The 23111-nt window shown below is 44.6% G+C and overlaps 1 protein-coding gene across 1 annotated transcript in view; it reads left to right on the top strand.

Annotated features, from left to right (window-relative positions):
- The window catches only part of MANBA (mannosidase beta), a 286149-nt gene that overhangs the window by 169480 nt on the left and 93558 nt on the right, over positions 1-23111 (top strand). Inside the window, exon 9 of the mRNA XM_078676071.1 lies at positions 8201-8318. Within this exon, the coding sequence (XP_078532197.1) occupies positions 8201-8318 (118 nt within the window). The remainder of the gene's footprint in view (positions 1-8200; positions 8319-23111) is intronic.

Raw genomic sequence — 23111 nt, forward strand, 5'->3', positions numbered from 1 at the left:
GACGAGGGCATGGTCTCAGAGCTGCAATGAAAGGTAAAGTAGAGGAAAGAGACATTACCTAAATTGTCCAAAGTGTCTGCTAAACTAGATGACTGAGTGGAAGCCTCAGAGGGCAGGTCCAAACGAAATATTCTGTGCTTCATAGGGTTTCCTGAAAAGGTGGAAGGTCCATCAGTGGAGCTGTTCTTGAAAACCTGGATTGTGAAGGAACTGCGACCCATGACATTGTCAAAATTCTTCAACATTGATCGGGCGCACAGACCGCTGGTCCTGCCGTCATGGGCGCCCCCTAGGACCATCATTGCTCAAATGTTCAATTTCAGGGACCATAATATTATATTGCAACATGTTCGGTCCATGGCCCACCACAGTTCACAGGGAATAGCATCTGTTTTTCCGAACTACACCAAACCAGTGCAGGATCTGCATAAAAACGTTGTCAGTCAAGTGGCCGCATCGGAATCGAAGACTGAAGTACAGTTTGATGTTGCATGCTAAACTGATGGTCGTGTTTGATGGAAAGACACTTTTTATGCACACCCAAGGAAGCCTATGCCTGTAAACGAGAGTCCGGTGTCCGGCACCACCTCTGTTTCTGCTAGGGTCCTATCAGGGCAAACCACTATGCATCCCAGCAGTTGTGAGGAGTTCTGACTTACTGACGACATGGTTCCCCCCCTTCAATCTTGTCTATTGACATACCGTTGCCCGGTGATTCCATCCTCATAGGGTATCTCAGCTTGGAGTGCCTCCAGACAATGTGGTTAGACACATTGCCTGCCATCATAATAATGATGCTGTTGGTGTGTGAATCATGAATCACCTTTGTTTGATGTGGAAGACCTAAAACTTTGAGGATTAAAAGATGCTAAAAGTTATTTCTGATGGGTATTTCTTAAATGCAGATTCATCACAGTTTCAATATCTCCAGGTGCCAGACTTGCTCTGGAGAATTTCTTTCAGTAGTTCTTCTGTATGCCAATAGAGGGCATCATGTGGCCCTGCACTGGCTGTATACTGCCCCAGAAGAGACGGAGCAGAGCTGCATATCAGGGCCATCCCTGTGAGCTGATGTCAGTTTTTTCCTTTAAATGCCTTGTGACGGAGTTCCGAAGCTTTGCTCCCAACTTTATAGATCTTCAGATGGTTTTGAAATTCTACCAAATCAGGTTGCTAAGGAACTATGTCCTCTCTGAAAACAATTGCCCTAGGCCATGCCGAGACTGGCACCAGCAGATGATGGCCAAGTACCCCCACGAGATAAGTTTTTTATACCTGGGCTTTGATCATGACTTGTGTTGTCTAATCAATTTGCCCTGATGCACCCAAAATCTATTTGAAACCTGGAGTTTAAGTTGTACATCGCGAAGCCTAAGAAGGAGTCACAGCCTTCACACAGGCCCCGCTCTATTTAAAGATGTAGTCCCAGTCATGAGGGCCTTTCCTTGACTGTTCCCCTTCCTGCTCAAAATCTGTAGGTAAGCCACACTCGAACTCCAAACACAAGTGCAAGAAAGCAAAGTTGGACCTAGCCCCATCTTGCTCTAAATAGAAGGAGTGAGTCTATCAATATCTGATGTCACCTGCCACAGTGCCAATGCCCCAGCTGGTCCATACCTGAATGAGTTCCCCAGGTCATCGTTTACTCCATAACAGATCAGATCAAAGCCTTTATGGAGGCCATAATACAAATCTTTAGTGCCCCTTTGACTCTCTCTGATAAGCTTCCAGGCCCCAAGGAGCCGCACAAGCCTTCAGTCGGGTCCTTCCTCAACATCCTCTGCCCAATTGGGACTCGTTACAAGACTTGTACTGACCAGGCACGTTTCCAGTCCGGCCCCAAGGTCCACGCCAGTTTCCACTGCACTGATGCTGTGCCAGTCTCCACTGGCAACAGTCGGTGACCTTGTGCCGATGTCCATGTCAGACCACGAACCAACATTGGCAAGTGCTCGCTCAGTGTCATACTGTGAAATAACAAAAGTGCAACCGGTTAGCATGCCTCTTGCCTCCAACCCAATCCCTCCATCAGCAGAGGCTCCACTTACTTTTGGTTGTGACTGATCGTAAACCTGAATCGGGAGCACCCCAAGATACAGATGATGTTGGACAGTGAGATGGTTTGCTTCTCCCTTATTATACTGTTGATACTTCATACATTGATTTACAGAATACCAGTGGGTTGGTCACCTCTCCTGAAACAGAGCTTGACTCACCATATTGGCAAGCCAACCAAGGAAAATGCCTCATTTGCAGTGGCTATTTGAAGGGCAGCTGAGAAAGTAGAATTGGAGTTACTCTCTGTTGCGACAAAGACTACTGTTCTGATGGAGAATCTCCAACTTGGGTGACCAAAATAGGAACCCTAACTCCTGTTTTACGACCCCATCACAGATACCTTGATGGATATATGGTTGAAACCACACTCTTGTTCACTCATAAGCTGAGAAGTAGACAGGTAACACAGGCCTGAACCTAAGCATATTTCTTCCTAACAAAGCTCTCTACACCAGAAAGTCTTTTTTCACAGGCTTTGGCCAGAAAAAGTAATCCCACCTCATTTCCGACCAATCCCCCTGATATAAAATGAAAATAGATTGATGCTTTTGCCACACAGATATTTTGTTTACCAGCTTGGTGTTATGGTCCATAAATTCAGTCTGCCAGTTAGGTCGCTCCATGCATGCCTTATGAGACATGGCCAGCAAGATCTTGCTGGTGGTCCTGAAGTACTATAGGGCCGCCCTAGTTTAGACTATCCATGTTGGGCAGGATGTGGCAAAGTATGTTATCTGTGCAGTACCAGTGTTGTGCTTTGCAGGCGTGACTGAATGAGTTTCCTCAGATTTTGTTGGCAATGTGCAAGTATCTCTGATAGACATCCCTTTTGATGGTTCTAGACTTTTGGTAGAGAAGGCAAAACCTGCACTGAAACAGTTTGAAGACAGTAGGGTCACCGTGTGTTCATTTAAGCATTTGACTCATCCTAAGCAAATCCCTGTAATTTCTGAAAATGTAGGGGCAATGCTGGGGGTGGGTGGGTGGGTGTGGAGATTGTACCCTATAGTAAACATCCGCGTTCCTAGCTTGCAGTGCAGTAGACAGCCCAGTCCTATCTGGCTGTGAACGTGTCACTGGCAGAAATTGCACCGGCCCTCAGGGGCATCAGTTCTCCAACTCCTCACCTCTTGCTACCACAACCACAAAGGCGCTTTGGTTTCTCTTCATCAACTTCAGACCAACCTGTAGGGGGCAGGAGTCATTATTTCCTCCCACATTGGCAGCCCATCACGTCTGTCAGATGGGTCTTACAGACTGTTCAAAGGGGCAACTCCCTACCTTTTATTACCTTCCTACCATTGGTTTCTTCCCCACCAGAATGAATCTTGGAGGAGCCTTTTTCAATTTACTGTAGGAGCTACATCTCTCATGGTACCATCAAAAGGGTACCAGACTCAGAGAGGCGAGGGTTAGTATTCAGGCTACTTCTGTGTTCTGAAAAAGGACAGCAGCCTTAACCCTGTACTGGACCTTCAGACTCCAAATGTCTTTGTGCAAAAGGACAAATTAAAAATGCTCACTTTGGCTTAGATTCTATCTGCTCTGAATCCAGGGAACTGGATGGTTTCCCTCGACTTGCAGGACACATTTTTTGATATAACAGTGTGTCAGCCCTACAGGTATTACTTGTAGTTTAAGGTGGGCCAGGAACACTTTGAATTTTCAGTGCTCCCCCTCAGCCTCACCTAGCCCCTCAGGTGTTCACGAATGTGATTGCGGTGGTTGCTTCTCATCTTCGAAGGTAGAGAGTTCCGGTATTTCTGTGCTTTGCTGAAGGTGGGTTCACCGCAGTCAGTCTTTTTTTGAACCTGCAACAATGATGCTGTCATCTGTTAAGTGATCTCTCCGGTTTTCGTTGAATCTTAACACAAGTGGAAAAAGTCTGCTGTGAGGGCTCCTAGGATCAACCTATAACACAACATTTTGCATATAATCTGAATATCCACTGTTATTCAATTTGCCACCCAGTGGGGTTAACGAAATCAAGAGCCAAACAGGAAAGGATGGGCAAGGACACAATAAAAGAAAAGGAAAGAAGGGACTGGAACACAGACAAACAGACAAGGAGAGGGGAACGGAAGGAGTGACGGAGGAACCTCATTCAAAGCCACATTATTTAACGTACTGTGCCTTCCCTGTGCTAGCTTTCTCCTCCAGTATCAAAGTCATATGAGGTATGAATATAGAGAGTCTTTGTGAGCCAGTCAAATACCCAGAAAAAACAGTCAGTAACCATCTACCACTCCCAACTGCTGCAGGTGAATTTGCACTCTTACCACCACACCACACAGTGTCCAGGAAGGATTGTGCTGGATCCACCTGCGTTACCTCATCCCATTTATTTCCATGATTTACAAGTTTATCCAGGGCTCTCAGAGAAGCTCAACTCGGTAAAGGTAAGGGCAGTGAAATCAGGAAAGAGCAGTATACAATCCCTATCCTCCTGGGGGGAATGTTTCATTTCAGCTGCAGAACGGAGGCACGAATATCAGGATCTCCCAATCACTATTACCCTACCCCGTCCACATGCATATGATCAAAGGGCTTAGAAAGGGGGCCACATGCCTTTTTTAATCAGTGCCTCAGGGCCCTGCAGATTCTGTTTTTTTAAGAAATGGACTTCACCTCTGTTATAGACTTGTTAAGAGCCAGTGAAGGAAACCCAAAAACCCTCCCAGATTCCTCACAAAAGTTTACAAAGCTCCTACATATTTCTTCTGCATCACCACTTTGTCCTTGAAGTCTAAGGCGCTTCGGGTTTGGTGGATATCTTGCCTGCCTGCCAGGTCAGCAGACCGATGTCCTCCACTCCCCGGGCGGAAGACCTCCTGCAATACTTGGAGATCTCCATCAGGCAAGCAGGAATCTCTTTGCCTTCAGTAGAGCCTTGGTGAGGTGGCGATGGTGGCTCTACTGAAGACACTGAAGCTTTACTCAGTGAGCACCATGTTTAATACACCCATATGGCAAATTGTTTTGATTTTCAAAAACAAACTCCCAACTGAAGAGTTTGTTATTGAGAAAAAAATAACAAATATGTTTGCTCCTAGTGCATGGGTACATTTTCTTAGGTTTGCTTTTTGAGAAATTCAGGCTTTCCTCATGGTCCTGAACGGTGAAAATGTATGTCTGAGAATGTGCTCTAAATGGAAATGATGGTCTGATGTGCATTAATTGAATGGCCCAATGACAGGCAGGATGTGGATCAAAGGTTTCTGCCAGAAGAGTGTACGCTGTCGAAAAACATGGCACTTCCCAAATCTCTAGATCGAGTGTGGGAGCCACGAGTTGGTGCACGGTTTATCTTTCAAACTCTGTATGAACCCTTAATTTTGATCAATTATCCAGGCTAGTTTCCAATGTCTTCTTCCTGTTCCTCCTCCTGTTCTCAAATAATTTCACTTGACCCTTGCAGCTCACTACTCTAGGCCTCTACCTGCTCAAGATAGGCTTTCCCTGCTGCTGGGGAGCTTTCTGCCTTTTCCCACTTGCTGGGCTTGGTCATCCCCAAACCTTTTGCCTTCTCCCCACTTATTTACTGCTGAATTCTGCATTTCGTTTTTGTAGGCATTAGGACTCTGTGCACTTTGCCACTGCTAAAGTTCTTGTGCTCGCTCCTTTAAATATGGTCAAATTGGCACATTTAATTTACTTATAAGTCCCAAGTGAAGTAGTGCTACATGGGCTCAGGACCTGTAAATTAAATGCTACTATTGAGCTTGTTGCACTTACTGTGCCAACCACTAAGTATCCCTTTAGAACAATTCTCAGGCATGCCATTGCAGCCTGTTTGTGCAGTTGTAAACTGCCAATTCTACCTGGCAAAATAAACCTTCTGCCATGCCTAAACCTCCCCTTTTTTATATACATATAAATCACCCCTAAGGTAGGCCCTAAACAGCCCATAGGGCAGGATGTATTGTATTTAAAAAGTAGGACGTGTGTTTTTAAGTTTTACATGTCCTGGTAGTGAAAAATTCCCACATTTGTTTTTCACTTCTTTGAGGCCTACCTCTCCCATAGAATAACATTGGATTACATTATTACATTTAATAAGTGCTAAATTCTGATTGGAAATTAGTAGAAATGCAGTGTTTGGTCTCAAACAAATTTTAATTGAAGATCCTCTTTAATGGTAAAGTTGTGTTTGAAGTCATCATTCTGAAAATGCGGCTTTTAAAAGTTGGCATTTTCTTGTCCTAACTATTTGGTACCTGTTGCCTGTTACCTCGGTCACATGACCGTAACTAGTTGGCAGTTAGTGTTTTTTGTATTTTTCCTGGTCAATGAGACAAAGGGGGACCAAGTGCTGGCAGGATGGGCCAGCCTGCCGAGATGGCAGAGGTGGAGCTGTTCCCTGCCCCATTGATATTTCAAAGAGCAGCTTGTTGCACACTCACATGTGACACCAGCCTTTTGTCACCCTAGACTACTTGGAGCCTGGGATGGGGAAGAAATTAACTTTCCAGCACCAGATGTGTGGTAGCCTAGAAGCCCCTCCCCCTTCAAAGGCTGGCACCAGGTATAAATATTGAACCCTCAAACCAATTCTTCGGTTCACTTCTGAATCTTCAGATGGACTGCCTTGTAATCCAGAGGACTATGCTTCTACTTGATGCCTGCCTTATACCCACGGTGGACTACCCTGCTGCTTGAGGCCTGCTTTGCTGCCTGATCACAGGACTACCAGACATACTTCAAGGGTGGTTGACTGGCCTCCTGTTCTGAGCTACAGAGACACCACAAGCTCCAACCACCTTGAACCCTTCCACCTGGACCTGAAGTGCGGCCTGCCCTCCAAGTGTTGCCCAACCAGCCCTGGACCCTTGGAAGTGATGCTTAAGGTCCCCAAACTGCCAAAACCTGAAACTTGGGCCCGCTGGAGATTTCTAACTGAAAACAATTACAAAGTCCGAACGTATAAATATTCACTGTAACTCTGTCCAACGTCGCCCTGACAACAACTTATCCTCCTTGGACATCTCTGCTGTCTTGCCCTACTGAACTTTACATTCTCAGGACATTTCTTCAAAATTTCTTTTTAGTCCAAAGGTAAATCGAGACTGGGCCCAATCCACCTCGTGTAGCCGAACCATACTCCATCTCATTCGGCCTTACCCCCGGTCTCGCTCAACCAGATACCAGATACCCACTGTTGGCACTTTCATCCTTTAGGGTCTATTTTTCACTTAAACTTTTAAAAATTCATAACTCCAGTTCTACTGTTTGGATTTATTTAATTGGTGTCATTTTATTTATTAAAATGTACCCTATTTTTCCAAATTGGAATGTGATTTTTCTTACTGGTTGTTTGCTGTATAAATGCTTAGCACAGTGCCTCTCATTTAAGCATGTCTGTTTTTGTGCCAAGCTACCAGAGGGTTCACCACAGGTTAATTTTGTGACTTTTTTTGGTTCACCCTGACCGGGATTATGGTTGTTGCTTGAGAAGAGTCTTCATGCCCCTCAAGCAAAAACCCAACTTCCTACACCACTTCATCATAGTTGCGCCTAGTGATGCCATCATCTCCTTCATGACCCTTTATATGGGCATCTGCCCATGAGCTCTGGTCCTCCTCACCACTGACCACCACCTTGTTGCCAGTGTGTGAAGAAGTCCTGTTTCCCCTTTTCAGGTTGTTAGCCTGCCATTATGGAGTTCTGTGGAATTAGAGCACCTTCAAGTAGCAGCGATGACCCCGCTCAGCTGTGGGATCAATCCTTGGCATGGCCCGGTCCTCCGAAGCCTGGGATTTCATGAACCCTTGTGTATTCCAGATCCATTTAAACTGGTGTTGTCATGCTTTCCCAATCAAATCTCATGCTTCCCGCTATCTGTCACAGATCTTACATGGCACCAAGGCATCCTGCTCTCACCTGGAGCACCGCAGCCTGAGAGGCATCATGAGGCCGGTGGATGCCATCTTAGATTGCTGCATCAGCAGAGAGACCCTGCCCACTCCCAGTCACCATCCAAGGCCTCACCAACCCCTCAAAGCAAGACTGCCAGGCTCAGCTATTAGTCTGTGGTGTATTTTTTATTGATGAATTATTTCATTCATTTTTTTTTATATCGATGCTTTTATTTGAAGTTTATTTTCCACTTACTTAATTTACACTTTGATCCCTTCTCCAATAGGCTGAAGCGTCTTCTGCAATCCGCAGCAGATGCCAACATGAACACACTGCGAGTTTGGGGAGGAGGAGTTTACGAGCAGGACGAATTCTATGAAATCTGCGATGAACTTGGGATCATGGTAAAATTAATTTTCATCACAACAGCAGATGAATAAGATCTGCATTTGTCAATAATGATCAACTTATGGACCAGAAGTATTTATTTAAGCCATTGTGAAATTTAAAAGATAGCGGGCCATATGTATCAAGCAAAATTGCATTCGCAAACGCCGCAATTCGCAGAATTTCGGCGTTTGCGATGGAATTTTGCCAAATGGTATGTATTAAGGCAAAATAAGGAATCGCAAAATTTGCGATTCCTTATTTTGCGATTGCATTTAAGGAATCGCAAATTTTTCGATTCCTTAAATGCAATGTAAGAAGCACCAATCAATCAATCAATTTTATTTATTATGATTTTGGCTCTCCACAGAGGGCCACATAAAATATACAAAAATACAAATACAAAACAATACAAATGCAGAGGGTTAGCCACCCAAGAAATATCTAGCTTAGATACTGATTAATATTCACACCAAAAAATATACAGAAATACAATACAAAGCAGTACAAATGCAGAGGGTTAGCCTCCCAAGAAATATCTAGCCTAGATACTGATTAATTTACCCACCAGAACAGTAAGTGATTGACAAGTCAAAAAGCATCTCCATAAAGTATCAGTAAATAGCTAAAAAACCTTTAAAAAAATTAAAAATGTAGAAGCAGAACATTTCGCTAGGAGGAAAATACAATGCATGACGAAAATCATTCAAAGTTAGGATGCCAAGACGAAAACAAATTGCTTTTATCCATCTAGTGCGCCATTTACATAACGCCGGGCAGATCAGTAGGACATGCATGCAATCCTGAATATTTAATTTACATAGATTGCACAAAGAGGAGGAGCCATACCATTTAGATAGCAGAAGATTTAAGGGTATTAAATCATAGCGTAACAAAAACCAAAATCTTCGTATGCCGTGTGGGAGGGACCATCGCACATAAGGTTGTGGCTGCTTCATCATGTAAGTATCAAGGAGGATATCTATGTTCTTCTTTCCCTGAATTGATTTTTTGTCTGATTGGAAGCAGAGGTCCCAAGAGGCTGCTTTTAAAGCAAGTTTTAACTGTATAGGTGAATACGAAAAAAGAGTAGTTTCTTCTAATTTTAGAAACTTTACGGCTATTCTGAAATTACGAACAAGTTGGGAAAACTCATTGAAACTACCTAATAGTTCCTTTTTGAGCAAAGCTCTCAGTGTCCCAACTTCCGCTCTTGCAAGACAAGCCACCCATCTTACAAGGGCACAGAGTCCCTGTACCCAACTGCTCCTTAGACCGAATTCGATCCTACAGGCGGCCAAAGAGCATGCAGTGTTTAATGAGGAGAGAGATCTTAAAAGTTTCCCCTCAATCCGATTGCAAAAGTCCCACTTTTTTACCTCTATTAACTCTATACCATAGAGAATTGTTGCCGGGATTTTGGCTCTGTACACCTCCAATAAAATCGGGAAGTGACGTTTCCCCGTTGCTTGATATAGAGAGTTTAGACCTTTGCCATGTGCAATAGCTTTGCGGGAACAGTGCTCTATGTGGAGTTTCTCACTCAGATTAGCCGTAACAATTTTCCCCAAAAAAGTATATGACTTGACAACCTCTAACTTTTGCCCCCCAATGTACCAACCAAAATCTGCTACTCGACCCCTCCTTTTACCTACTATACACATAACCTTACTCTTGGATATGTTAATCTTCATGCAATGAGCCACAGCATAACTATGAAGAGCATGTAGCCTATTTGAAAGTCCTTTGGGAGTTAGATCAAGGATGAGAACGTCGTCTGCATACATCAAACAAGGTAGAGGGGTCCCCCCCACCAGAGGGGCAATACCCTCGGTGTTAGACATGGCGGCGGGCAAATCAGCCGTATATAACGAGAATAAAAGGGGAGCCAATAAACAGCCTTGTTTGAGGCCGTTACCCGATGGAATAGGGTCAGAGAGTCCCCCTTCACCCCCCAACAGGACCCTACACCAGGTCTCTGTATGGAGGGCCCGCACCAGCTCCAACAGGTAGGGCGGGAGACCTAGAGCAGCCAATTTTCTCCACAACATTCCACGGTCCACTTTATCGAACGCGGTGGAGAAATCGATAAATGCTGCATACACCGTCCCCCTTCGCACCTGTACATATTTGTCCGTAACCACATGCAGAGCGGTAAGATTATCCAGGGTTCCGTGATTCCTACGGAACCCAGTCTGAGCAAACGGCAGAATATTGTTCTCCTCGACCCACGCGGATAGGGATCCTAGGAGGCATTTCGCGAAAACCTTCCCGATTGAGTCAAGGAGCGCGATCAAGCGATAGTTACTCGGGCAATCCCTCATTCCCTTCTTAAAAATAGGGACCAGAATACTCCCCCTCCACGAGGCGGGTACCTTTTTAGTCATAAAACATACTTTGAACAGAGGGTACAAAATTGTGCTCCACCCGAGCGGGTCCTGTTTAAGGACCGTCATGGGGAGTTCGTCTGGACCCATTGCCCCAGAGACACGCATATTTTTTATGGCCGTCTCAATTTCCTCTACTGAAGGATAATTCATTAGGCCAACCGCATCCGGACCCATGCTACTAACATCACAAAGGGTATCTTCAAGGGCGGAAGTGTCAGACATGCAGTTCCCTGCATACAGGTCCCGTATATAACTGGCCCATACCTCTTCCCCGATAGGGATAGGGGAGGGGCTTAATCTAGATCCACACCCCTTACCTATTATTGCCCAAAAATCTCTAATCCTGCCATGTACCACAGATTCCCGCAGATCAATCCAGGTAATATCTTCCTTAGCCTTTTTTATTTTTAGCTTAAGTCTATTTCTCTTTCTTTTTAACCTGGAAATCTCTCTTCCACGTTCAATGCCTCTTTCTAGATATTGTTCCCGGACAAGGTTATTAATTTCCTTGTTTAAAATACACAATGCCCTGGGAACTTCAACCCCTCTTTTCGCTCGTGAAGATTTTTTAGCACCAAAGAAGCACCAAAAAAGTGCAATTTGGCCTTAAGGAATCGCAAATTACCACCAACTTCAAGTTGGTGTTAATTTGCGATTTCTTTGAAAAATTCACTTTTTTGCATTTTTGAAAGTGCAATGTGAAGCACATACATGCCCTTAGGGCATGTATGTGTGCCACATGTGCACCCATGCTTATTTCAGGGGTGCAACAGGGTGTCCTTTTGACACCCCTGCACCCTTGAAATTATTCTCTATTTGCGATTCTCAAATTGCGAATCGCAAATTGAGAATAACTTCCCATTCATTCCTATGGGCCTCCTGGCCCAGAGAAATGAATGGGAAAGTATTCCTTAATTGCTATTCGCAATTTGCTAATCGCAATGAAGGAATATTAACATATCGCAAAAAAATTGCGATTTTTTTTTACATACATCCCTATTTGCAATTCTCAAATAGTGATTTCTAAAAGTTGCTATTTGAGAATTGCAAATCAGCATGTTGATACATATGGCCCAGCATTTATAACGGGTATGCGCTATCCCATTTTTGTATTGCATGTTCCAACCTAGGCAGCACACTGCATGACATAAGCAGAAGTAACTACAAGAAGAGTGAGTTGGTAAACTCCAGACAAGCTTATCGCCCATTAGCTCCTTCCCTGATTTGAAATCACCTGTCATTCCTTTCCTCCCTTCTTTCTTTCTTTCCTGCCTTCCTTCTTTCTGTAAAATCCTTTGTATTTAATGATCATAGTTTTATAATCTTCACTTGTCTTCACACTTGGTCAGCATGAGGACTGCGAGTGACTTGTAAAAGTGTGTGTGTGTGTGGTCCCTTTTAAAACAGTTTGGTTTTATCATTGCAGTGTCTGCTGCATACCAATTTTAGTATTTCCTGGTAATAAACCATAATACATTATGTTGTCGGAGTGCAGTAGGTGAGTGATGGGCCATGGTTTCTCGGGTAGTCGCTGAACGAGTGATCACCTATCGAGAAGCCAAGAATAATTAAACTTGCCAGGTGCTGAAAGCAGGTTTTTTTTCCCCCTGGACTATTATATAGCTCGAACTTGACCCGAAGGTATCGGGTCTCAGAGCGCTTTACATGAGCACCAATTTGCATCACACAAGGACACATTCATTTTTGTTAGGCACGGAGAAAGTACGTGATTTGCCTGGAATCACAGGGTGCTGATCATCATTGCCGAGACTCGAACCAGTTCCACAGATTTGAGATCAACCGCTTTAGCAGTTAGGCCACATCAGGGTTGACTTGTGCAGAGATGTTAAAATAGAAGTCTATCTTATTTTTACTATAGGAAGGCTATAGCTTCAACCTTATTTTTACTACAGGAAGCCTAAAATTTCGACTGTAAAAAAAGTATGTAAATATGTATAATGTTTGATTAATTTTATTTGATTTTACAAATTTTTGTTATGTTTACTTTTATGGTTTCTATACGAAATCGAAATAAAGTTTTGAAATTGAGCATTGACTGTAAAAAAGTGTATGGAATGATAGGAGTGATGGACATTTGCAAGACTTGTTTGATACAAAGCGCAAATAAGAGAACCTCTTGCCCTAATTAGGAAAGGCAATGCATGCCTCAGGGATAATATTTACAAATAATTACTCCATCCGCACAGATCTTTGTACAGTTTATAGGTTGCCTGAAGCATCTACCTAATTTAGATCAGGAATTATCACTGTGGATCCTGAAGGGTGAGATCACTACCAGAATGTCAGAAAAGAAACATTAACTATAATTATTAGTTGCATTTAGATGAATTTTATGTTTTTTTTAAAGTTATCTGGATACCCTGAAAATCTGTTCTGGATCTATGTTGCACACTAAATTCGACTACTTATTTGCAACAAAATAGTTCGTTTGCCAGTTCACCTTTAATTTAACCTGCAGCACCATTGTGATCACTTGTGTTAATTTAAATTTCTAGTCATTATTAGGCTGACAGACAGGCACAAATCTCCTCTTTCTGCTCACTTTTAAATTGACTTATTGACCACAAATTGGAGAAATAACAGCAAGCCAACAACCACACGCTCACAACCTTAAGGCCAGATTACCTGTACAGAACAAATGTGGCTGGTCAAGCTTCACAAAACTGCAAACTATTTACAAAAAACGGCGGAGGCAACTGCAGCCGCACCTATAACCAATAAGTACAAGTTTATTCAGAAAAAATGGGTGCACGAGTACGGGGTATCAGCCACCGTAAACCCGCTTGTGGGACACAATGTCCACAACAATATTTAAAGAAATGGGAACCTTGCACTCAAAACAACAAGTCATTTCAGATAATATATTCCATATCATGAACAATTGGTCACAACATGCATGATTCCATATAACACAATAAATCATCAGAGGGGTTGAAAAACTCCTTTAGTCATGATCATCTTTGGTAAAAACGTTTTTGACTGTAGCCATAGCCAACATGTTTCATTACTAGTGATCTGTAGCCATTTGTAATTCTCCAGTGATGTATACATTGTTTGATGCATTCCCCAAGCATATTTAGCTGTTTACATAGGGTCCAGACTCTGATGATAGTCTCACCACATGCCCCATATTCTGCAATATTTCCGAGGGCCTCCTCTGGAGGCATACTCTTGTTCTTCAGCCTTTGCACATTCGTTCATGCCTTGTGTCCATTCCCCTACAGAATGGCCCACCTCTAACTGCTGATGGTGCTCATTGTCTCTTTTCACAATGAATAGACCAACTGTACCTCTGGGCTCTTCCCATTCATCCATTAAGCCTAGTAAAGCAATTTTGGGGTCTGTTCTAAGCGTCATACCAGTGACTATGGACAGTGTATTATGTATTTGGGACCAGCATTTGTGTATGACTGGGGAGTTCCAAATTATGTGGTTAAAGTATCCTAGTTTTTATTTTTTTACATCATAGCAATGGGGATGTATGCCCCCTCTCTCATCCTAGTTATTCTGTTGTGGTTGTCATAGACTTGATGACAATACCTCTGTTCATTTGTCTATGTCGCATGGACACAGCAGAACACCAGGGGGCATCCCCACCTACAGCCTTGCTCTTAATATGCAGGGTACCATTCACACTGCTGTTAGTTAGGATAATTAGCCCATGTACTGCTTTTATTTTCACTGTACTTGTTAGGTGGTGGTCACTGCAGCAGTTAGGGCTGGTGCCTCCCAGAACTTACCTTCACCATACAGGTGTGGCTGACAGTATTGTGCAGCTGCCCGGATGACTGAATCAGATGCCACCTTCAAGGCTTTCTGAAGGACTTGATAAAGCCCAGTACCGATTGTCACTGTTGGTGATTGTGGAATGGTCGGAGACTCAAGCCCCTAGTGGAGTCGTGGCTCTGGCAGGGGCAGTGTGGACTCAACTAGCAGTAAGTACTGGTCATGGAGCAACAGACAGGACAGGTTTTGAGCAGGGGCGTAACACAGGCCCACGCAGCCCCCGCGGTGCGGGGGGCCCCTAGCTCCAAGAGGCCCCCTCAGCACTGCACTCTGGCCGGAGAGCTCTTGATTGAGCCCGGAGGGGCCCCTCTAAGAATCATGCAGGGAGGCCCCCTCACTTTCCGTTACGCCAGCGGTTTTGAGCAGGGGTGGCTCCTACGCTGTGGTGGATTAGCATCGCCCCACTGATGCTACCCAGCAGAGGCAACAGTGAAAAATAAATTGATAATATAATAATTTTATTATCATTTTGTTTTCACCGTTGCCTCTGCTGGGTAGCCGAACCACAGGGTGGTGCATGGCCGGGCTAGCCTAAGCTTCAGGAGGAGGTGTTGTGGGCACTGTTAAGTGCGCATGTCGGTTTGGCTGGCCGTCTTAAGCCGACCAAACCGTCATGAGCACTTAGCATTTCTCTGTGTTGTACAGCTGGGTGGAAAAAAGCCACAGGCTCCCAGGCACTATTTCACCGGTAAACCAGGCCACTCACACCAATCCCAGCACTTTTCTTATGCTGGGAAAAGAATTTGCAGCATGAGAGAAGCACTGGGATTGGCATCTGGGAGCCTGTGCAGTGTGCACCATTTGAGGATCAGGAGAGGAGCAAGACAGACCGAATGAGGCATCAGGTAAGATGTAATTTATTTAAAAAAATGATATATATATTTTTAAATGTATTTATGTGCCCCCCCCTTGCCGCACTACCATGTCACATCGGGAGCAGCCGCCAGTGATTTTGAGTCTTGCTTGCCTAATTGAAAGTATGTGGGAAACATCGTTTACGAGGGTAGAACAACAAATGCCTTTACAACGAAGCTTTACAATGAAACAGTCTTCATCACGATTGTTTTTACAGCAATTTTTTACCACGAATATGCCTTTATCACGGATGCCTTTACAACCAATAGCATTGTAAAAACTTGAATTGTAAAGGCATATGTAAATGTAAGTCTTTTGCAGATAAGTATTACGTGTTTTCTTTAATATATATGTATATATTCCAGCAAACTCCACCGAAGCATGATTTTAGACTCTGCTACAGCCCGAACCACTGGACGGAATGACCCAAATTTGGCAGAAAGCTAGCTCTTGGTCCAGAAAGAGTACTTTTTGTTATTTGGTGTAAATCCATTCAGTAGTTTTAGAGTTATTAAAAGAAAACCAAATTTGTAGATCTAGGGATGCGAACCCTCTGCAAATTCTCCCGATCTTGTGCAGAGATCTGATTGGCTGCCAACACTTCAACTAGGAAGTGTTGCCAGCCATCTAGGGACTCACACTCAGCTGAGTCGTAAACAAAAACGTTAAAAAAAGCGAAGGGGGCAGGGTAGGAGTAACCTGACCCCATAGGCCTGGTACTGGGGTCCACTAGGGACCCCGCCTGGGCCAAAAAGCATTACAAAATAAAATCATTATTAGTGGCGATAATTGCAACGGATTTGTGAATTTGCAGCAAAAAAACAAAAAAGGGGCAGCCCACACGCTTGTTTTAACATTTATCCCCGGGTGGGCCAGGTCCCGGGGGCTCATTTATAAACATAATAGGGAAGCCCTGTCAAGTGTTACTCATCTGGCTTCACAAATTCGTATGGGGTCTGTTCTTTATAGATGTTTGGAGTCTGCTTAATGGGCTGCTGGGACGGTTTTCACTGTTGATTTCCCCGACATTAAGAGACACATATTGACTGCAGCAAGCAGTAATCCATGCAGTCTTCTATAACTTGCAAAAAATTACAGCTGTCTTTACAAGTTCAAAATTGCAAACATGGGCAGATTTTCAGTGATCTAATTAGCTAATGGGGTCCGCTTTAATTTCGGCATCCGGGCCAATTTTCTGTCTTAGTCCAACTTTGGGAAAGGGTGCATGCGGGAACCAAAAAAATGAGTGTGGAGTTGGATTTTTTCTGATTTAGAAGCACTTAGATTCTGAATGCAAGGCAATGTGAGCTGTTAGATCTGCATCTTGAAAAAGGTGCTGCACCTACACATGGAGATCTAGGCAGGCGGTGAAGGAGCCAGAAATGAGAACTTTTAATTCAATGGAGAAGGGCAGAGGGAAATGAAGTCAAGAGGAAAGAGTTGATGACAGGATGGTCACTCAATGTCAAGGCTTTGTTAGCAATCATGTGCTGCATGCAGGTTCGCATACAAGCGGCTAGGCGCGAAAATTAAACACTTCTGTTCCAGCGAGTCTTCGGTGATGTTACGCGATAGCAGGGGGACAGCTTTTTATTCGTCAATAATTGTGTCCCGGAGATATTATTTCTCCAATAATCTTTCACAGGTACAGGTCCCTTTGCTTGATCACATTTATTGTTAACCCCTTCCATGCTCATGACGAGCTCAGCTCATCATGCAGTACAGTGCTCCTGTGCTCATGACGAGCTTAGCTCGTCATGACCACACCCGTTTTTATTGCTGTCCAGCACAGCAGGAGAATCTCCCTAGCAGCGATGCGGTTAATGCGTCTGCACCAAGGCCCTATTAGCATGGAGCAGCAAGACTTCACAGGTCCGCTGGAATAAAAAGGCCTTCATTCATGCCTTTCATCTAATTATAGGGATCCTGTCAACCGGGTCACTGTGTCTGTAGAGATCAAAACCCTCCAAGCTGCAGTCACCCCATAGTGTTTTCTCTGACTACAGTGACGTAGCAGCCCCTCTGTCTGTCCCCAGACCATAACCACGTCTCATTGTAACATAGTCTGCAATGTTTTTAATTACAGTTTGATCCCATCGTGCCTGTTTGGTATTATAATCCTTCTCTCTGAAGTGATACCACATCCCACTCTTCTGTACCACTGTAATTCCCTCTTCCTGTAGTTTCGCTCTAATCTCATCCTTTAGTGACACCATGATTCCACCCTATAAAGGCTATAACCCCTTCCTCCTTTCTTGACCCCATGATAGCGCGCTTGTTGCAGTGACCCTATAAAGGCTTAGTGACAACATAATCCCCTTGCAGTGAAGCAATAGTCCTCCATCCCTGCTGAGAAGCCATAATCCTCTCTTCCTGTAGTAAAACCGTAGTCCCAGTTTCCTGAAGTGTTAACACATCCTGTAGTGAAACAATAATCCTCCTCTTAGTATAGTGACATCATACAGCCTGTAGTGACACTATAATGCGCCTCTTCAAGTGGCCACAATATCCTAGTTCTTTAGTTGCACAATAATCCCTCTCTTTGTGTAGTGACATTCTCATTGGCATTTTCCATTACGACACCATGATACCCTCCTTTTGTAGTGGCAACATAATCCCCTCTTTGCGATTGTCACACCATAACCACAACGTCCTGCAGTGACACCAGAATTTATTTCTCAAAGCACAACTATGTCCTGTATTCCGATCACAAACACTCACACTTTATTCTTGTTTCTGCCCCTAGCTGCCTCATGCTGCCAATGGGGAGGACTTTCAGGATTGGATGCTGACGACCCTCTCCTTGAGAGGGCCTGAGTTGCGAATTGAATCTCAGCTAGCGCCACTGCCTGTGCAAGGGGGCGCGCAGCAGTTTCCCTGTTACTGCCCCTGCTGCTTTCCGGCTCACGCTCTAGTTCACGGGTAGACTCCCCTTGTCCGCCGGCTCCCTAGAACGTTTGCCTTTCTCATGGAAGCAGCAAGAGACTTCCTGCTCACTGTGGTCCTGCTCTGCCCCTTGCTGCACTTTTCCTAGCACTGGCTGCCAGAACTCAGCCCGGCTTACACTTTGCAAGTGATGATACCACCTAGCTCTGAATTCCGGTGAACCTTTGAATATCACACATCAGGCTGGGTGTGCTTGCGCAATGCCCCAAACAACATTTGCGGGTCTCTGAGGTACACCTCTGGGGAGTTTGCATGTGTACATGATACAGTTTATTAATAAAAAAATCACTGGGCCAGTAATATTTGTCCCATTAATTTGGCCTTAAAGACCGCTACAAAGGGTCTGTAACCTTAAAGGCAGCCTTCAGGGCTATTTTTTAGGTCTTGCCTAGGCAACACTTGTGCCTTCTTTTCGAGACATGCTGTATTCAGGATATGGTACAAAAGGGGGTGGTGATGGACGGAGCATCTGAGCCAATCAAACACTCACACCCAGTCAAAAGATCTGGGTTTGATCCATCACCGTTCTTTAGCCCACTCTGCCACGCGAGTTCAGACATGGCTATATGCAAATCAGTCTGACCCTGTACCTCATGGGAACAGTCCAGCCCGAACTGCCAAGCCATGCCTTCCCTGGACCGGAAACAAGCTACCAAGGACCGGTTTCTGGCATTCCAGCCGTCTTCAGCCGGGCTTGCTTGAATCCAGTGGCAAAGTGAGCAAGGAACTCACGTCTGAGCATACCCTGCCACACTTATGGCGGTCAAAGCGGTACAAAAGGGGGTGGTGATGGACGGAGCATCTGAGCCAATCAAACACTCACACCCAGTCAAAAGATCTGGGAGCTGTTATGAGCTGTTATGAGCACCGATGCGCCACGCCCACCCCTAGCCCCCGCGGCAAAATTTTGCACGCAGCAAAGGGGTTAAGGAGGGTCTTTGGAAGAGGTGTTTTTGACAGGGGTGGGGCAAGGTCCTTATCCCCGGCCTCTCTTTCGGAAGGGCTCAGTACCAGTTGCAGGGTTGTGCTGCGTTCAGGGGTTTTCAGTCAGCGACTGGACTCTACCCTCAGAGAGGAAGATCAGGCAGGATGTGCCAAGCAGGAGGTCGTGCGCAGTTCTCTCAAGGAACTCCAGGTGAGTACGAAGAACAATGTTGGTTCTATCCCTTGCGAGATAGGGGGAAGAATGAAATGGTTTGTAGTAAATTGGGAGAGTCTAACCAAGGGCAGTTGGGTTCTTGAAACTATAAAAGCATATGTTATCGAGTTCTAGGAGCTGCCGATTCAGTTGAAGGAACCAAATCAATTGGTTTTTCAGAAAGAATTGCTAGAGGTAGTAGGAGTAGAGCTGTTGGAAATGCTGTGAAAGTGAGCAATTCAGAAAGTATCAGAGAGGAGTTAAGGGTTTGTAAGTACTATATTTTTGGCAGGGAAGAAGGTTGGAGACCGTGATAAATTTGCGAGGGTTAAAACAGTTTGTTATGTACAGGCATTTCAGGATGGACGGTATCCATCTGTTGAGGGACATTCTTTAGGAGAATGATTAGTTGGTGAAATTAGACCTGCAGGATGCGTTTTTCACAATATCTATTGTGGGGGAGAGCCGCAGATTTCTTCAGCTCAGGTGGTTGGGAGAGCTTTACAAGTTTACTTCCCTACCATTTGGTCTGGCTTCAACTCCATGGTATCTTACAGAGGTTTTGAGACCTGTGGCCAAGTGTTTGAGCGAGAGAGGTGTGCGTATGATAATGTATTTAGACAACGTTTTAATAATGTTGCTAAGTCAAGAGGAGTTAGAGAAGCAGTTACGTCTGACTTTAAATCTTTTGGAGGGATTAGGTTTCTTGATCAACAGGGAAAAAAGTCAGTCTTGAAGCCAAGTCAATGTTTGGAGTATTTAGGTTTGGTGGTAGACATGGTGGAAATGACTTTAAATTTTCCAAAGAAAAAGGTGGTAAAGATAAAGTCAGGGTTGAAAGGGATATTGAGGAAGGAGAGAGTTACTTTGAGGAGTTTGACATGGGTGATTGGTTTGTTTTCTTCCTCTACTGAGGCGGTTTTTCCAGGGCAGCTTCATTACAGGGCTTTGCAGAGATTGAAGGCAGAGGTGTTGAGGAAAGGTCTGTGGTATGGAGATCAACTGGTTCTTTCAGTAGAGGCTCGGAAAGAGTTATTCTGGTGGTTGGAAAATTTGGAAGCATGGAATGGCAGGGCATTTTTTTAGATTTATCCAGATTTTGTTTTGGAGACAGACGCGAGTCTTTTTGGATGGAGACCATGTCTGGAGAATCAGGAGACGGGTGAAAGATGGAATTTCAATGTTTTAATAAAGATGGACAATGGTTCAGCGGTCCGTTATATAAAGAAATTGGGTGGAAGCAGATCAAGGAATCTGACGTAGGCAAAAAGGATTTGGAGTTTTTGTTTAGAACAGAAGATCGTTTTGAGGGCGGAATATTTTCCAGTATGCCACAATGTGGTGGCATACTGGAATTCAAGGTTTCTCAGGGATTTCAGCGACTAGAAGCGGAGAGTCCTTTATTTCCACAGGATTTTCAATGTTTTGGGGCCTCTAGATGTGGATCTGTTTGCGTCAAGATTAACGTATCAGTTGGAACATTATTACAGCTGGAACCTGGACCTGTTGGCAGAGGAGGTGGATGCTTCTCAGCAGGATTGGAGGAAGGTTCAGGGTTATGCCTTCCCTCCTTTTGCGTTGATTCAGAGGGTGGTGGTGTTGATGGTGAGGAGGCTGGGCGGTCAGTTGGTCATTGTGATGCCGTTTTGGGCAGGTCAGGCGTGGTTTCCAGGCTTGTTGGAAATGGCAGTAGAGGAGCTGTTTTGATTCAGAGGATGTGCGTCTAGAGGAAGAAGGTGTTTTTCATACTTTGGTTTTTGAAGAGGCATTGAGCCTTCTTGTTTGGAGGATTTCAAGAGAGGTGTGCAGTTCAGAGATCTCTCTGAACAGGCTCAAGAGTTGCTCAGGGAGTCTTGGGCTCCAGGAATAAGAAAGAGAGATATTGGAGCATGGAAGAAGTGGGTTTGTTGGTGCATGGAACGGGATTTGGATCCCGTGGAGGCATCTACCATAGAGTTGACAAACCGTTTATCATCTTTGTTTCAAGAGGGTTTGAGTTATAGAACTATTAATTGTACAGGTTTGCTATTGCGGCACGTCATGGTTTAGTTGGAGGTTGTTCATTAGGTAGAGAGCCGTGAGTCTGTAGGGTTATGAAAGGTGTTAAGTTGCGGAGACTGTAAAAGCCTAGATATAATTATTTGTGGGATGTGAAAAAGCTGCTTATTTTGTTTGAAGGGTGGCCTATGAATACGTTTTAGAGTCTGAAGCAGTTATCAGATAAATTGGCTACTTTAATGTGTCTGATTTCTTTTAGACGAGTGTCTGATGTTTGCGCTTTGGACGTTTCCAACAGAAAGTTATAATCTGGATGGGGTCGTATTTAGAGTTGCGAGAAGGACGAAATGCATGTCTTCATCATTTTTTTTTATTTACTTTTTTATTTTCCTGAGTTTTGGGATCACCCTAAGTTATGTGTTGTTGGTTGCTTGAAGGAGTACGAAAGCAGATTACGCAAATTCTGAAGGCATGGTGATGATCAATTGTTGATTTCGTATATGAAACCATTTACACCTGTTTCTTCTGCAACCATCGCTAGATGGGTGAGATGTTGTATGCTTGAGGCAGGCGTGAGTCTGCAGGATTTTGGTGCGCATTCGGTAAGGGGTGCCACGGCAAGTAAAGCTTTTTTGTCAGGAGATTTTGCGTGCCGCAGATTGGTCAAATGCTGATGTGTTTACAAGGTTTTATTTGAAAACTTTGGATCAATTATCCTTCCCTCCCTCCCAGGTAAGTGTTTGGAGGGGGAGGGGAGTTATCGAGCTTTAGTTTGTTTTGGACATTTTTGTTCTTTGGATTTTTGGATCTATTAAATACAAATTTCTTGTTTGTTTCAGATAACCAATAGGAGATGGTGAGAGGCTCATGTATATCGTTTACATAAGTTTAAGATTCCGTGTTTTGGGACCGGAGCAGCCTAAAAGAGGAAGATGGCAGCTGGGACTGAGTTTATATTCGTTTGGGACATTCAAAAGTTCTGTATGTTTGTGGTGTTAAGTGATGTCATTTTTTTCCGGTGCTGCAAGGCGCTGGCAATAAAATCAATCAATCAATCAATCAATCAATCAAACATTTGTATAGCGCACTACTCACCCGGAGGGTCTCAAGGCGCTTAGGGAGGGGGGGTCCGCTACTGCTCGAACAGCCAGGTCTTGAGCTGCTTCCTGAAGGCGAGGTGGTCCTGGGTCAGGCGGAGGTGGGTCGGGAGGGAGTTCCAAGTCTTGGCGGCGAGGTAGGAGAAGGACCTTCCCCCTGTGGTGGCTCTTCGGATGCGGGGGACGGCGGCGAGGGCGTGGCCGGTCGATCGAAGCTGGCGTTTGGGAGCGTAGAAGTTGAGGCGGTAGTTGAGGTATCCTGGGCCTTGGTTGTGCAGGGATTTGTGTGCGTGGGTGAGGAGACGGAAGGTGATTCTCTTGTTGACCGGGAGCCAGTGCAGGTCTCTCAGGTGTCCGGAGATATGGTTGCGGCGGGGGATGTCCAGGATGAGTCGTGCTGAGACGTTCTGGATCTGCTGGAGTCTCTTCTGGAGTTTGGCGGTGGTTCCGGCGTAGAGGGAGTTGCCGTAGTCCAGTCGGCTGGTGACGAGGGCATGGGTGACCGTCTTCCTGGTCTCGGTGGGGATCCACCGGAAGATCTTGCGTAGCATGCGTAGGATGTTGAAGCACGACGAGGAG

This window comes from Lissotriton helveticus, chromosome 2_1 (genome assembly GCF_964261635.1).
Source record: "Lissotriton helveticus chromosome 2_1, aLisHel1.1, whole genome shotgun sequence".
Lineage (NCBI taxonomy): Eukaryota > Metazoa > Chordata > Amphibia > Caudata > Salamandridae > Lissotriton > Lissotriton helveticus.